This window comes from Amblyomma maculatum, chromosome 4 (assembly GCF_055883805.1).
Source record: "Amblyomma maculatum isolate TAMU_Amacu chromosome 4, ASM5588380v1, whole genome shotgun sequence".
In the NCBI taxonomy this organism is placed as follows: Eukaryota; Metazoa; Arthropoda; class Arachnida; order Ixodida; family Ixodidae; genus Amblyomma; species Amblyomma maculatum.
In genome coordinates, this window is record NC_139347.1 from 101,125,713 (window position 1) to 101,138,599 (window position 12,887).

The 12,887-nt window shown below is 44.3% G+C and overlaps 1 protein-coding gene across 3 annotated transcripts; it reads left to right on the plus strand.

Annotated features, from left to right (window-relative positions):
* Positions 1-435: 435 nt before the first annotated feature.
* LOC146191863 (DNA damage-regulated autophagy modulator protein 1-like) lies at positions 436-12,506 on the plus strand. Of its 3 annotated transcripts, none has more exons than XM_084599994.1 (7): positions 436-754; positions 3,795-3,862; positions 7,117-7,259; positions 8,293-8,470; positions 8,627-8,712; positions 9,766-9,918; positions 11,758-12,506. In XM_084599994.1, exons 1-7 carry the CDS (start codon positions 618-620, stop codon positions 11,908-11,910), a joined length of 918 nt encoding a protein of 305 aa, XP_084456120.1. In that variant the 5' UTR covers positions 436-617; the 3' UTR covers positions 11,911-12,506. The 3 variants fall into 3 exon arrangements, with proteins under 3 accessions (XP_084456120.1, XP_084456121.1, XP_084456122.1); XM_084599996.1 differs by having other exon boundaries at positions 651-754; positions 3,800-3,862; XM_084599995.1 differs by lacking the exon at positions 11,758-12,506 and having other exon boundaries at positions 437-754; positions 9,766-10,364.
* Positions 12,507-12,887: the final 381 nt, after the last annotated feature.

Genomic DNA, 12,887 nt, shown 5'->3' on the forward strand with positions numbered 1-12,887 from the left:
CGAATTCCGGCCGCCGCACCCGCTTTTAGATGGAGGCGAAAAGCAATGCGCCCGTGTGCTGTGCGATGTCAGTGCACGTTAAAAAACCCCAGGTGGTCGAAATTTCCGGAGTCCTCCACTACGGAGTCTATCATAGCCTGAGTCGCTTTTGGACGTTAAACTCCGCAAACCAAACCAATCTTTCCATCGCTATTGAAACTGAGTTGCAAACTTCACGCGGATTGCGTGCGATGAGCTAAAACCTATACCTATCCATACAACTTCAGTTTAAGTTCACATATCTAATCACACAGAACGTGAACCTATTGACGAGTTGATAGAGCCGCGGAGCAGAGCAAACTAAGTGTTGTGCCTAATCTCCGCGCACAGATACGGGCAGAGGTGAGTCTGTCCCTGCGCTATCTGGCCTTTCGATTGTGTGCGATCTACCTCGGCCGTTCGGCGCAGCGATAGCGCTGCACCTCTGTTTAGCTCGACTGCAAAGATTCACCTTTTTCCGCTCTGTAGAGAACCCGGCTGCTCTCGGCAGTGTCATCGAAACTCCGAGTCGCTAGCTCGGCGAAAACGCGGGGGGCCGTTCAATCATTAGGCCTAACCGGGCCGGCCCGGTGTCGAGGATGGACGTGACGTTGATATGCGCGGGCGTGGGTTGGGTGCCGTCCATGGTGGCGGTTAGCCTGATCGGAGCTTCATTGATCGCCTACACGTGGGCTGCACTCACAGGAGCCGTGACCGTATACGCGCCGTACATCAGGTGAGATCACTGTGTTAGGTGAAATTAGGTGAGCCACTTCCGGTCACTGCTCGTGTTCGGCTTTTTCCGTTCGGGGCGCGATAAAACGGTTGCGGAGAGGCGCTGCATGAAATTCTTCTGCAGCGAATTTAACTTCTGCAGAGACCTAGTTTAACAGACATCGTTATATGTATAATCTGCCCAACCTTTGAGAGCTTTTGAATGAACAACCTGAGATTTGCCGTTATGTATTTCTTTTACTTGCTAAGCATTCTCCACTTAAACTTCAGGGTTTTCGCTTTGGAATCAGCTCAGTAACTCATAGCAAGCTAATACAATCTAATACGGTCTAGCAGACATGGTCGACAATGGAGCCTATTGGGTCAGCTGACACTTTACGACATTTCATCATTTAATTTCGTTGACGGTAAGGCCGTCATACACTGCAAGTGGCGTTACGCCGAAGGTGTGAAATTTGTCAACACACAAAAACGTTCGCAAGAACACCTTCTCACGTTTGCAGCTTGACCTCGGCTAAGTTGGGTCTGGCCATCTTCGCATTTGTTTGTGTTTTTTATACTAGTCTACACCTCTGTTCATAGATAGTGATGGCTTCGTTTACTTGGCCAGTTTTATCCAACATGATACACCGCTATATGTAGATCCGTAACCGTGTGAGAGATGCAGAAAGTGGCATCTTTTTTACCTTTGTTGAACACAGGTATACCTTTAATGTCAACGCAGTGAGAATATGGGTCACTTAGAAAAGGCTCCATATCTGTTTCAAATAAAATTTTGGCCCATATTTATAACCAGATAATGGATTAATTGGAGGGTCAGTGAGTACATGGAGCAACCAGTTTGAGTAACGTATACTTAGCTTGCAAACTTCTCGAATTCAGCTTCCCCAGCCCGCAACCGTCAAGCAATTTCTTCTTTTTTTGTAAACCAACACGGTTTATATTTTTTCATGGTATATGTAAATGCTTGATTTAATAAATAGCCTGCCTGCTAATAAAAATGACAGAAAGCAGACTAATTACACCCTTTTAGATTTTTTATAAAGCCACATAGGAGCTTTTGGGAACTGCTTGATTAGTAAAGTAATATCACTCAGCTTTAAATTTTAAACACTCTCATGAATACAAAAGCATATTGATCGTCAGTCAAATAATATTAGTTTTAAATAAGTCATTCTTGACTTGCTTATGACTCACCCGGGACGTTTCTGGGTAGCGGTCTTGGGCCACTGCTCTTTAGTTTTTACTAAGAAATTACAAATAACATTCCGTCTCATATCAGACAATTTGGGGACGACAGCATCTGTCATAGAACGCGCATCATATTATCGGTGATTACCTTGCGCTTCAAGCAGCAGCTTGAAGCGTATCAGAAATCGTATCAGGATGAACACCATAGTTTTCATTAGTAACGCATTACTATAGTTCAGATGTTCGCCCTTAAATATAGTCATAATTCCACCTACCTAATGGATACCAAGCTGGACTCAGTTGCTGCGTAGAAATACGAAAGGATTAATTTCAGACATAACATCTGCAGGGTAGCCGCATATTTAAGGCATTTGCACGAATGTATTAAAAGGGGTCGGTTACGCTGCAGCTTTTTATATATTACAATTCTGCAAACTAGCTTATTTGTGTCTACAGCGTCAGCAGTTTTCTTCACTTATTTGGCTAACGTATCATAATGTTCTAAACTACAATGTAGCAAGTCAGCCGCAACACGATCGTGTGACTTATTACTAGCACATACAGCAGGAATTCTAGCGTACCTGTAACAAACGCGGCATCTCCCTCGAAAATTGGTTTCATAAATATGCTCATAATGTACGCCTATGAATTCTTGCCGCACTTATGACCTTTGCGCATGTAGAGTTCTAAAAGCACTCGGTTTTAAGCTAATCTCCAGCACAGCGAAAAACAACCGCTCGTCTGATTCATTTTGTGCTGTAAAAGTTGTAACGATCTTCCAGATAAAAATCACTTCATTAACGGGCATTATTTGCCCGTTTCCTTGTTGTGTACTTTTTGTTAGCAATTCCGTAGCTACCGGTATGCGTTGGAATCGTATCAGGATGTATCTATTTCCAATTAATATTTTTGTATTGACCTTTTTAAGTTCTGTGGCAGTTTCATGTTTATTGTTAGCCTGTCGTCCCTTGAGTCAATGGCTATAGCGGACCTGCAAGGCATAGTCAACACTGTAATAATTAAGCCATGTCTATGTTGTTTCAATGTGCGCTCTTCTGCTCTAAGTGGGGTTCACATGAGATTGTTCATCGTACAGCACCTAGTGACAGTTCGTGCTGCAGAAGACAGTTATGCCTAGATAAATGCATAGTTCCGTGCATATATTTGTTGTTACACATTGTTGTATATGCATGCATTGTGTATATTCGTGCATAGTACAAGCGCGAGGAAACACAGGCTGAAGAACGTTGACAGCAAGAACTGATGGTGCTTCTGCGCAAAACTCCGTGCCCCCCCCCCCCCCCCCCCTTCAAACACACACACACAAACACACATCAGAATATCAAACATTTTAAGGCAACTGATTGAAAGCAGCGGATTCAGAGAGTCGCACTAAGAAACTTGACATTTCCTACACCCTTAGACTACAGCATATCTTTTTTCCAGAATCATTGTTGTGTGAAATCGGGCTATGATTTAAACGTTGAAAGCAAAAGTGTTAGCTTTTCAGTGTGATTGCATAATATATATAGCCATTTACCAAGCTTTGCAATGTTTCCTCAGAAATAAGAAGAATGACTCACGTGGATTCCCGGGCAGGCAATGTTGAATTCGCACTGTCGACCAAGAGTAGCTCAAAGATTTCAGAGTTCTGACGAAGAGTTACAGTGAAAAGTGGCACTCAGCAATCCTGGACCATAACATTTCCGTGGTATTGGCCGGCGCTTGTGATTGCGGCATACAAATGAAATGTTTTGTAGGTCTGTTCTAAAGTTACATTCAGGAAGGTATGCGTGCACCAAATAATGCATGCTTGCGCAGCATGTGAGACTGGTGCTGGTTTTTTTCAGCGAAGCCGGTGCCTCACCCCCACAGAGTGGAGTGTTCAGCCTGCTGTTGTACTTCGGATCCGTTTTGGGTGCGTGACTGCGTGAAGAGACCTGACGTTCGTACGCTTCGCTGCAAGCGTTATGTTTGCTTTTCTCCTAGGAGGCTTCTTGGGCTTGTAAACGAGTTTGCCCTTGCAAATTTTCATCACTGCTAGAGGTGTGTTGTGTCGGACATTGATGTTCGTGCCACCCCTTGTTGTTTTCTGATTGATTGTTGTAGACAAACGGCATCGCACGCAGTTTGTTTCTCGAGCGCATTATTGAATTTGCTGCCGCAGAAAGAAAGATGAAAAAAAAAAAAAAACGGTGACGCAATTAAAAAATGGTAAATATTTTGCTGAAATGAACACATCGAGTTTTTTTTTTTTTTGTTGTTGCTTACGAGATGGTTGCCTCTCTCGACTAAACATGACCGCGCGCAAGCAGGCATTTTATGTCCGTTGGACACTGAAGCCCAAGGTAGGCGCCTCACTAGCACAGTCTTGGGATTTTTGATAAGTGACATGTGGCCGCGCACACAGACATCACTGAAATGTACCTACGTAAACAGAAGTCGCGAATGTGCTGAGTTTATCTTGTGGTGCTGAACTTAGCCGTTAGCTGTTTTCTTAAGTAAAGGCAACTTGCGGTAACCTGTTGTTGTTATAAAGGCCATAGAGGCTCACACATAACAAACAGGTGTTGACATGTAGGGATAGGGTACCGCCTTATAGTAACAAAAAGACCACTGCTACCTAGAACAGATTTTGTAGGCAATGAAAAAATAACGGATGTCACCATTACCGGCAGATTTCGTAACTATGTGGAGTGCATGCGCCGACACCAGAAATGATCTAAGAGGCTCTGCCGCACCAACGTTGGCTTATAAACGTGGCAATTAACCCACTCTGTTCGGTAATAACAGCACGAGTTGAATTGAGAATGGAAGGGAAGTCTAGCTTTCTCGTCGATAAAGGCGTATTTTCCTGTCGCACGAGCGTGAGCCTACCCAAGAAGAGAATGATATTAAATATTTGACGTGAACAAGAATTGTATAAAGTTGGCCTGAGAGATCCTCTGTTTCACTGCAGGAATTGTAACGTGCTCTTTTGATCCCTAAACTGCTTTTTTTTTTTATGTTAGCTTTAGATTGAAACAGCATATACGAATGAATGCTATACAAGAGAGCCCCGCCTGGGTGGCGCAGTGGGTATACGGCGCTCGACTGCTGTTCCCAAGGATGCGGGATCGAATCCCGGCCTCGTCGGTCACTTTTCGATGCTCTACAAACCAATATATAAGAGAGAAACCTATGTTTTGTTCTGCTTACAGTATATGAAGCAAGCGTATAGAACTTGGGTAGCAACAGAACTAAGATAGGCGCGGTCCAGTGCTTGCTTGATTGTAGCAACGCAGGCTGGCCTTCGACGACAGTTGTTAGGTTGGCGGATGCTGCACACTTATCGAGTTCTCGACCCTTTTCGCCGTTAGCGTGCTTATTTCTTTTTTTTTTTTTTCGAGTGGAAGTGGTTGCAAGAGATTCTGGCTCGAAAAGTAGGCACAATGATCGCCGACTGCTGCTGTCCGTTCGGAGGGACAGGGACTGTCGACTACGCTAGTACCTCGTTTCAAAAACTTTATTGGTAAGAAAGCAAGTGTACCACTGTTCCTAGTATGTAAGACAGAAATCATCGCTTTGAAGAAGGAAAAAAAGAAACCATGGCAGGGGTTTAATCATATAGCTAAGCGGCAGTTTTGTGTGCGAAAGTTACAAGTGCATTCCCATAAAGTAGGTTTCGTTAGGCCCATTAGCATAGCTACACTGTAAAAAAATGTGCATGAAATTACAGGTATTTTTAAGGAAAACTCCTTTACCAGTAAAGAGAAAATCTGTTCTACTTCATTGATTGAAATACTTACACAAAAAAAGACCGTAATTTTCTGTTCTCCAGCCGAAACCTTGAATCGAAGGCAAACAATTCGATATATTTTTACCATCTGTTCTATTTTTACCGCAAATTGATTTTTTATTTGAATAGCAGGTAAATTTTGAATAGCAAGCGAAATGGTATGACAACCCCGAAAACGCTGTCCGATGATCGGCTGCGTAACAATTTCGATTCAAAAGAAGATAACTAGTGGTGACACATTGAGGTCAGTTGTTGGTTGGCTCCCTGCTACAGTGGTATCTGTTACGCATTTTCCCACTTGCCTCTTTTCGGTGGCTAGACAATGGCTGTTGCGAGGCCAGCCTTATGGTTGCCATCGAGTATTGCCAGCGCCGAGAGATATTCGTGAGATGTAGTTGGCCAGGTGTTCGCCTTAAAATAATGTTCATTGAAGAAATTGGCGCTTAACGCAATTTTATTGTTGTTACAGGCAAAAAACGGGAAATGAAAGACGAACAAAAATAAGATATATTTGCATTATTATTTTTACAGCATCACAAAGAAAAAGCAGAAATCAAAAACAAAAAACTCCGTATATCAGAAAATTTTTGTGAATTTACAAAAATTTTCCATCAGTTGTAAACAGAAAAAACTGTCAAATCACAGAAAAATTAAAAAAAGAAATAGAAAACAGCAGAACAGAAAATTTCTGGAAGGACAGCTGCCAGAAAATGTCTGTATTTTGCAACAAAATATTTTTACAGTGTAAGACTAATCAAGTTTAATTTTTGCTTAGGAAGATGTAATTATGGTCAGCGTATCTCGAGAGAGCAACGTACTTCCGTAATCCGACCTCACAGAGCTTAGGCTTAGCTAGACCGTTACGCTTAACTAAGCCTTAGGAAGGCGTAACTACACTAATGTGTGTTGAGAGTCACGCTCGGACTTTTTTTCTAATCTGTTTCTCACATATTTAATTAGCGTTACTAGACCTAATTAGTCTTTACCTTGGTCATGATCCCTGATAACATGCCACAGTATTTGTTTCCATAGCGAGACCCGGTTATGCGGACCGGAAATTGGCGAAATCCACTATGCTGAACTAGAAGTGCTTTCGCATTAAGAAAACAGACATTCGAAGATAAACGATAACTCACTTCAGTCAAGTAATAACTGTGAAACATGAAAGCAGCAGTTAAAAAATAAATATGTTTCACGCAGAGAAACCGGGTCAAGTAAATTGTGAGCCGAACAAAACATCAGCTTTCAAATTCACCTATACTTGCTCACGCGCATGCTACGCTCAGCTGGTCATAGAAGGTGCCAGCTTCCGGCAACATGCTTCCGCAAGCCTCTCTCGTGTTCGAAGCCTGTTGCCGCTTTGGTAATCGCTATTCTACTCCCTCGACATGCAGCTTGCACTACGATGCTGGTTCGGTACGTCGTCATACGCAATCTGAATCGCTGCGGCCGGAGGATCGTCGACAGCCTCAACGTGGCTGCTATGCTGGCGGGTCTGATCGCCGTCTGCGGAAATCTCATCGTGTCCGCCTATCCAGTGAGCGTGCGCTTTCCCCCTTGCGCGGACATAACCGACCTTGCAATAACACTAAGTGCGCCGTGTTTAAAGATATGCTCCGCACCAAACAAACCTTTCTTCAAATTTACCGGTTTTCCGGAGGTCGGACTAGGATTTGCAGAAAGGTTGCAGTCGCCATGTCATCATGATTTGCAGAAATGTTGTCATGTCTCTCTGAATTTTCAAGGATATTATTATATGGTAAAGAACTGTATCCATACCAACAGTGCTCAGTTCCGGCTGTCTGTAAGATTAGTGTCAAATTCGTACTTAGTTTTATCTGTTTAGGTCGTGAGTGGGATTTTCTGTCTCTGTTCCTCCCTCCCTCGCTCCTCCCTCCCTGTTAGATTGCTCAATATGGAGTACCAGGTAAAAACAGTGCCCAGTGTTTCACACTTGATGATTAATGAGTCTTGGGCAGCCCCGAAAATGCAAACTTCCACCCCTGAGGGCAACACGTGGGCCAGCCCAAATCGGGCTAGCTTCCGTAGAACCAGCGCGGGCACTATTCGAGTAGGAGTTCCCCGACATGAGCATTAAAATGTTAATCAATGGGGCGGCATCTGGCTGCACAAAAGTAGGGCCCATATTAGTGGTTTTTGTATGCATTCTCCCCACATTCGGCTATCCGGGCTGAATGTGGACATCTCTATTTTGGCTGCCCACATTACTACGTATTGGGACCGATCAGGGAAAGAGTGGACAGCTTAGGCGGGGCCCTTCTAGGCACGAGTTGCAAATCCTGCACGGGGCTCGTATGGGCTGCCCACATGAGCCCAACGCGGGCCCCCACTTTGGGCTACTTGGGGCACGATGAGAACCCCAGATAGTCGAAATTTCCGGTGCCATCCACTACAGCCCAAGAGCGTTAAGCTCTACAAAAGCAAAAGCCTGAATTGCGTCTTCATGCAGAGGCAGTTAACTTCAGCCATTTATGATATTGATAGTATTTCTTTCGAGGAAAAGACATGTTTATCGTAATCACAAGGACCATTCTTTCGGTACTGCGCAGGTGTTGACTAGCCGGGCAATCCACAATGCTGGCGCCTACACCATGTTCCTGGCCGCTGTGATCTACATGATGCTAGAAACAGGCCTCACTTGCTGTCTATGTCCACAGCACTTCGCTAAGACGATGGTGTGGGTGAGATTCGGCCTCACCATATCATCAGTCGTCGCGGTTGTGTTCAGTATCCTTTCAGGTGTTTTCGAAATTTAGCAGAGTGTGCTTTCCTGCTGGGTTTTCTCCATGCCTGTAAGCATACTGCATACGTGCTTGATACATTATGTAAGATCCTGAAATCGCTGCGAGGGGTGACAAATCCTTCACAGGTTTCATATTCCAGCTGCGTGCTACCAGCTCGTTGGAGATCGTAATTGGAATGAAGGAGACATCGATAAACCTAAACACTTTCGGGAACCAGGAGACCCGGTACGTGCGATTTTTTTTACTATATTACTTGAGTGTTTGTTAACTATATTCAATTCACCACCCCTTGGTAGAATGTATTGCTCGAATGTAACTGATAACTTACAAAGTAGCGCTTTCAGTAGCTAATTTTCGAATAGTCATCATACCTTTTTTGAATCTGATGGGCAGGAATTATTTCCATTTCAGCGATAGTATTACAAGCCTTATATGGGGCAAATGCGCCGCCGGTCACATAAATCCTAGGACCGTAAGTGATGTCATCAAATTGATAGTGCCACTTCCGATGGGTGGCCGCTGGCTCTTCCGTCTACCAATGTTACAGGTGCCGGTTTATGTTGTGATTTTCCGTATCTGCCACCTATCACGGTTGGTACACAGAAGGGCTACCTGTCAGGGCAGGCAGGTGGCAAAGTGGACACGCCCTGCTACAGCATCATCCGTGAGACAGTGCTACTTAAGGAAAGTAGGCGTGCGGGGGGACTTTGAATGTGACTACCGCAAGTGAACAATAGAAAATAAGTTTATCGGGAACCTCTGCGAATTGTTAAGAGACCAATTTACACTCCTTCTTCTAACTTTCTCCTACTTCCCGTTCCTCTTTTCACTATGCCTGATGGCAAACTCGTCGAATAAAAAAAAGTGGAAAAAGGAAAATTTCTTTCCCATCTCTAGAAAAGAGCAGGGAGCGGCCAGGCCAGAAGGTGGCTGCCTCGAGAAGTTTACCCAAAATTGGCTGCAAAATTGGTAATGACTAATAATGAGTTAGAATGACTTGCCAGAATGAAAATTACTCATATGACTGAGCAAACAGCACGACAAGTTTGCACACGAAAGTTGAGCATACAGTATTTGATTACAAAAACGATACATGGCGACGTTTATAGAAATATATGAGATGTATAGTATAGGAGGCAAGGAAAGCAGAAAGACCTAATGGCAAAGCGTTGTCATCAAATTATAATAATTAAGAGCCTCTGTGAATGCCTGTGCACTGATGCGGAGAGTTCATAGTGCATCGCTGTTAACCCAAGGTTGGTCTTTTGTTCTCGCCAGGGATTCCGCGAGCTTCTCATCAGTTCCCTGGGTGAGTGGTTTCTGGTGACCGTGTTCCTCACCTTCTTCTTGACATTCGCCTACGAGTTCCGGCGCGTCATCGTCACCGTAGACGTCTTTCCGCTGGTGCGCCACATGGACGACTGCATTGAGGTGACCCGGCTTCGTTCGCACAACTCCGCCTCACTCTTCGGCTCGTCTTCACTCTGATTCACCTCGTCGGTCAAGAACTAGTCAACCTTGTGAACGCTCCCTGCTTTTACCTTTGGACATTTGCTTTGCTGTGGTGTCCGGTGCATGGTAGTGTTACTATCATTGCGACAAAGCTCTTCTTTGTGTGCGTCCGCCGAGTTACCAGAGAGCAGACTGACCTGGCGCTCAAATAGTTATCTCGGTCTGCCTTTTGTTGGCCATGGACTGCGCTACGTCGCCTTATGCACAGAAAATCACTGGCATTCAAGAAAGCGCCATGTTCTCTATCACCGAGGATGTACCTGTGAACTTCGCAACATCCATTTATTATTTTGCGTAAGGGCCCACAGTGTTGCAGATGGTGTCCGCCGAATAAATGGCATGCAATACCATTGCCAGCCTTCCCACTTCATGCCTCTCGCCGTTTTATCACGAAGCCTGGGATGATCCTTGTTCATGAATACAAAGGGTTCAGGGACACACAATTTAAGAACCTCCGATCTACAAAACAAGCATGGCGAATTGTCATTGCCGCCCACTTGATACATTTTGTTTCATGTACCATTGCTCGTGATCCCTATATCGGCCTGCTGCATATCTTACCTGTTTATAACCTCACGAATACCTCACTGAGGGTTAAGGTATTGGGTTCAGCTTGAGTTCTTGTCCCGGATCTTGTTTTGCTTTACGATCACTTTCAGAGAAGCGTGTTTAACACTGAGCGAAGCCGGAGAGACTCACAATACCCCTTTATAGACACACATCCTTTTTTTTTTTTTTGTTTCTGGCATCAAACATGTGTATAAAAGAACTGGAGTCATTACGAGTCTGTAATGCCAATGTCCCAGCGTTAGCTGACCTGTAATCGCGAATGGATGAGTATTACAGTTAGTATATGTGGAGTAGAACCACTATATATGGGCGATTGCAACGGTAGCCTATAGTGGGTTGAGAGTCAGTTTCGTATTCAGCAGTTGCTGGGTACGAATGTGGGATGTTCACCTACCGGTGATGCCTTGAGGTTTATGCAGACGACGCTGCCGATGCCGCAATTTTGAGGGGTGGGCTGAAATCGAAATGCGTTCTGCAACGCTGAAAGTCTGCGATTCAGCGCAAACCGCTAGTTTACCTAATTTGAATGAGAATATAAAAATATGTAAGTTCATTAGCAGTCACGATATCTCATGAGATGTTAACAATAATGAGCAATAGATGTCAAATTTACGCAGTGGATTCTAGTTTGCCAGTCGCCAAAGATAAAAGTGTGCATCATTCGAATACATTTATTCTGTATTGCTCCACGCGTACTCAGGCTATCCATACGCCCACCATAATCTCTGAGTAGAATTTCAGGCCGACATTACCTTGAGACCTCTAATTTACTACGTGGGCCATAGCACTACACCAAAATGCATACAAATTGTATCTTATATTCAGACCTACAGCATACACAACCGACTTGCATGGCGGCGCATGCATCGTACCCATAAATTGCACTTGCAGGTGGGTCAAGGTATCACGTCAGGCGTATGTTTCTTATTTGAAAATCCATGCCCGGTGCTGTACGGCTGTACAACACGGTAAGAGAGCACCAAAATAATTCTCTTTGTTTACACATCTGAGGCACAAAGTGTTTTTAGCTTGTCAGAGAATGAGAAGGAATAGTGAGAACGTACTGGGAATAAGCGGTTCTGTCTCGGTGGGAAGTATCTAAAATCTATTGTACCTTATGCAAAAGATTGCTGCCATTCTTGTTCCGTCGCTCGGCAGGTGCTTATTCGCTCTTCTCTCTTTTTTCAGCGGTTACCTCATGAGGGAGGTTTGCCAAGGGTGACGCCGTCGGTTTCGATGCCAGTAACGGAAAACTTGACCACGTCATTCAGTCACGTTACGGCCAGTCAGAAGGTAAACGGACACACAGAAGCAGCAGTTCGCGGTGTCGCTCCAACTTGACGCGAGCAAGTGAAAATCGAGGACAACATGCACACGTGTACTCCACTCAGCCAATAAGTGCGCGCCTATTGTTTAGACAGGAAAACAATTGTAGAAACAACGCATCTGAATTCATGTGTTCATTATGTATCGTTCTGCGTGACCAATGATGATGGTGGTGTCGGTGCCTTTTCTTCTAATGTCATAACCAGAAATCTTGGGAAAGAGTTTTCGAATGTGCTTTTTTACCGTGTTGTATACCTGTGCCATAACTTTCCACAAGATCGTTTCCTCGGAAGCTTATAGTATTTAGCTATTTATTTTGTAACAAATACCTAATTATTTACCTATGACAGTTCTAAGTGCCCGTTGCGAGTGCGGGACAAACTTCAGCAACAGAATTTCGCAAGCTTTGACCACTTGTATCAACATGTGAATAACGGTATCTTCCAATATTCCGCAGTTTTCTCGCAGTAAATAAGATTTTCCGAAAAGCTGCACTTGTGACGTGACGTCCCTTTGCGTCTTTTTATTTTCTTAGCGCAAATGATATTGGTGAGATGTAATCGGACACGTAACGAGTGCATTTCCTTAAATAAACCATCTGTAAGGGTTCTTTTTTTCTATTGCCTTATGATTGGTAAGTACGTGTCACTCGACCGGAGAGATGACGCCTTCTTAAACGAAAGGCGAAGCCTACAAGCTTGAAGTGGAAAAAAATAAAATTAGCTGGGATTTAGCTGTAGGCTGCGTAAGCAATACTGCATGGCTATGCTCAGGTTCAGCATGTAGTGTAGCCAAGTGTGGTGCGATATGTTTAGGCTGCGGCGCGGCGTGGCTACCGACCGGGTTTACCCGACGGCTTGAAGAGGGGCCCCATCTGCGGTCGCTCTAAAGGTCAAACGTGGCTACCGGCCGGGTTTACGCGACGGGCTGAAACCTGGCGTAGTATTGCTTACGCAATAAAAAAATTCATCTGCTATTACACTTCCTCATGA

Excerpts from the sequence above, each read along its gene's own strand:
- LOC146191863 (XM_084599994.1), top strand. The coding sequence starts at position 618 with ATGGACGTGACGTTGATATGCGCGGGCGTGGGTTGGGTGCCGTCCATG. Across the intron at positions 755-3,794 it reads GTATACGCGCCGTACATCAG|CGAAGCCGGTGCCTCACCCC; the intron begins GTGAGATCACTG and ends GGTTTTTTTCAG. Across the intron at positions 3,863-7,116 it reads GTACTTCGGATCCGTTTTGG|CTTGCACTACGATGCTGGTT; the intron begins GTGCGTGACTGC and ends CTCGACATGCAG.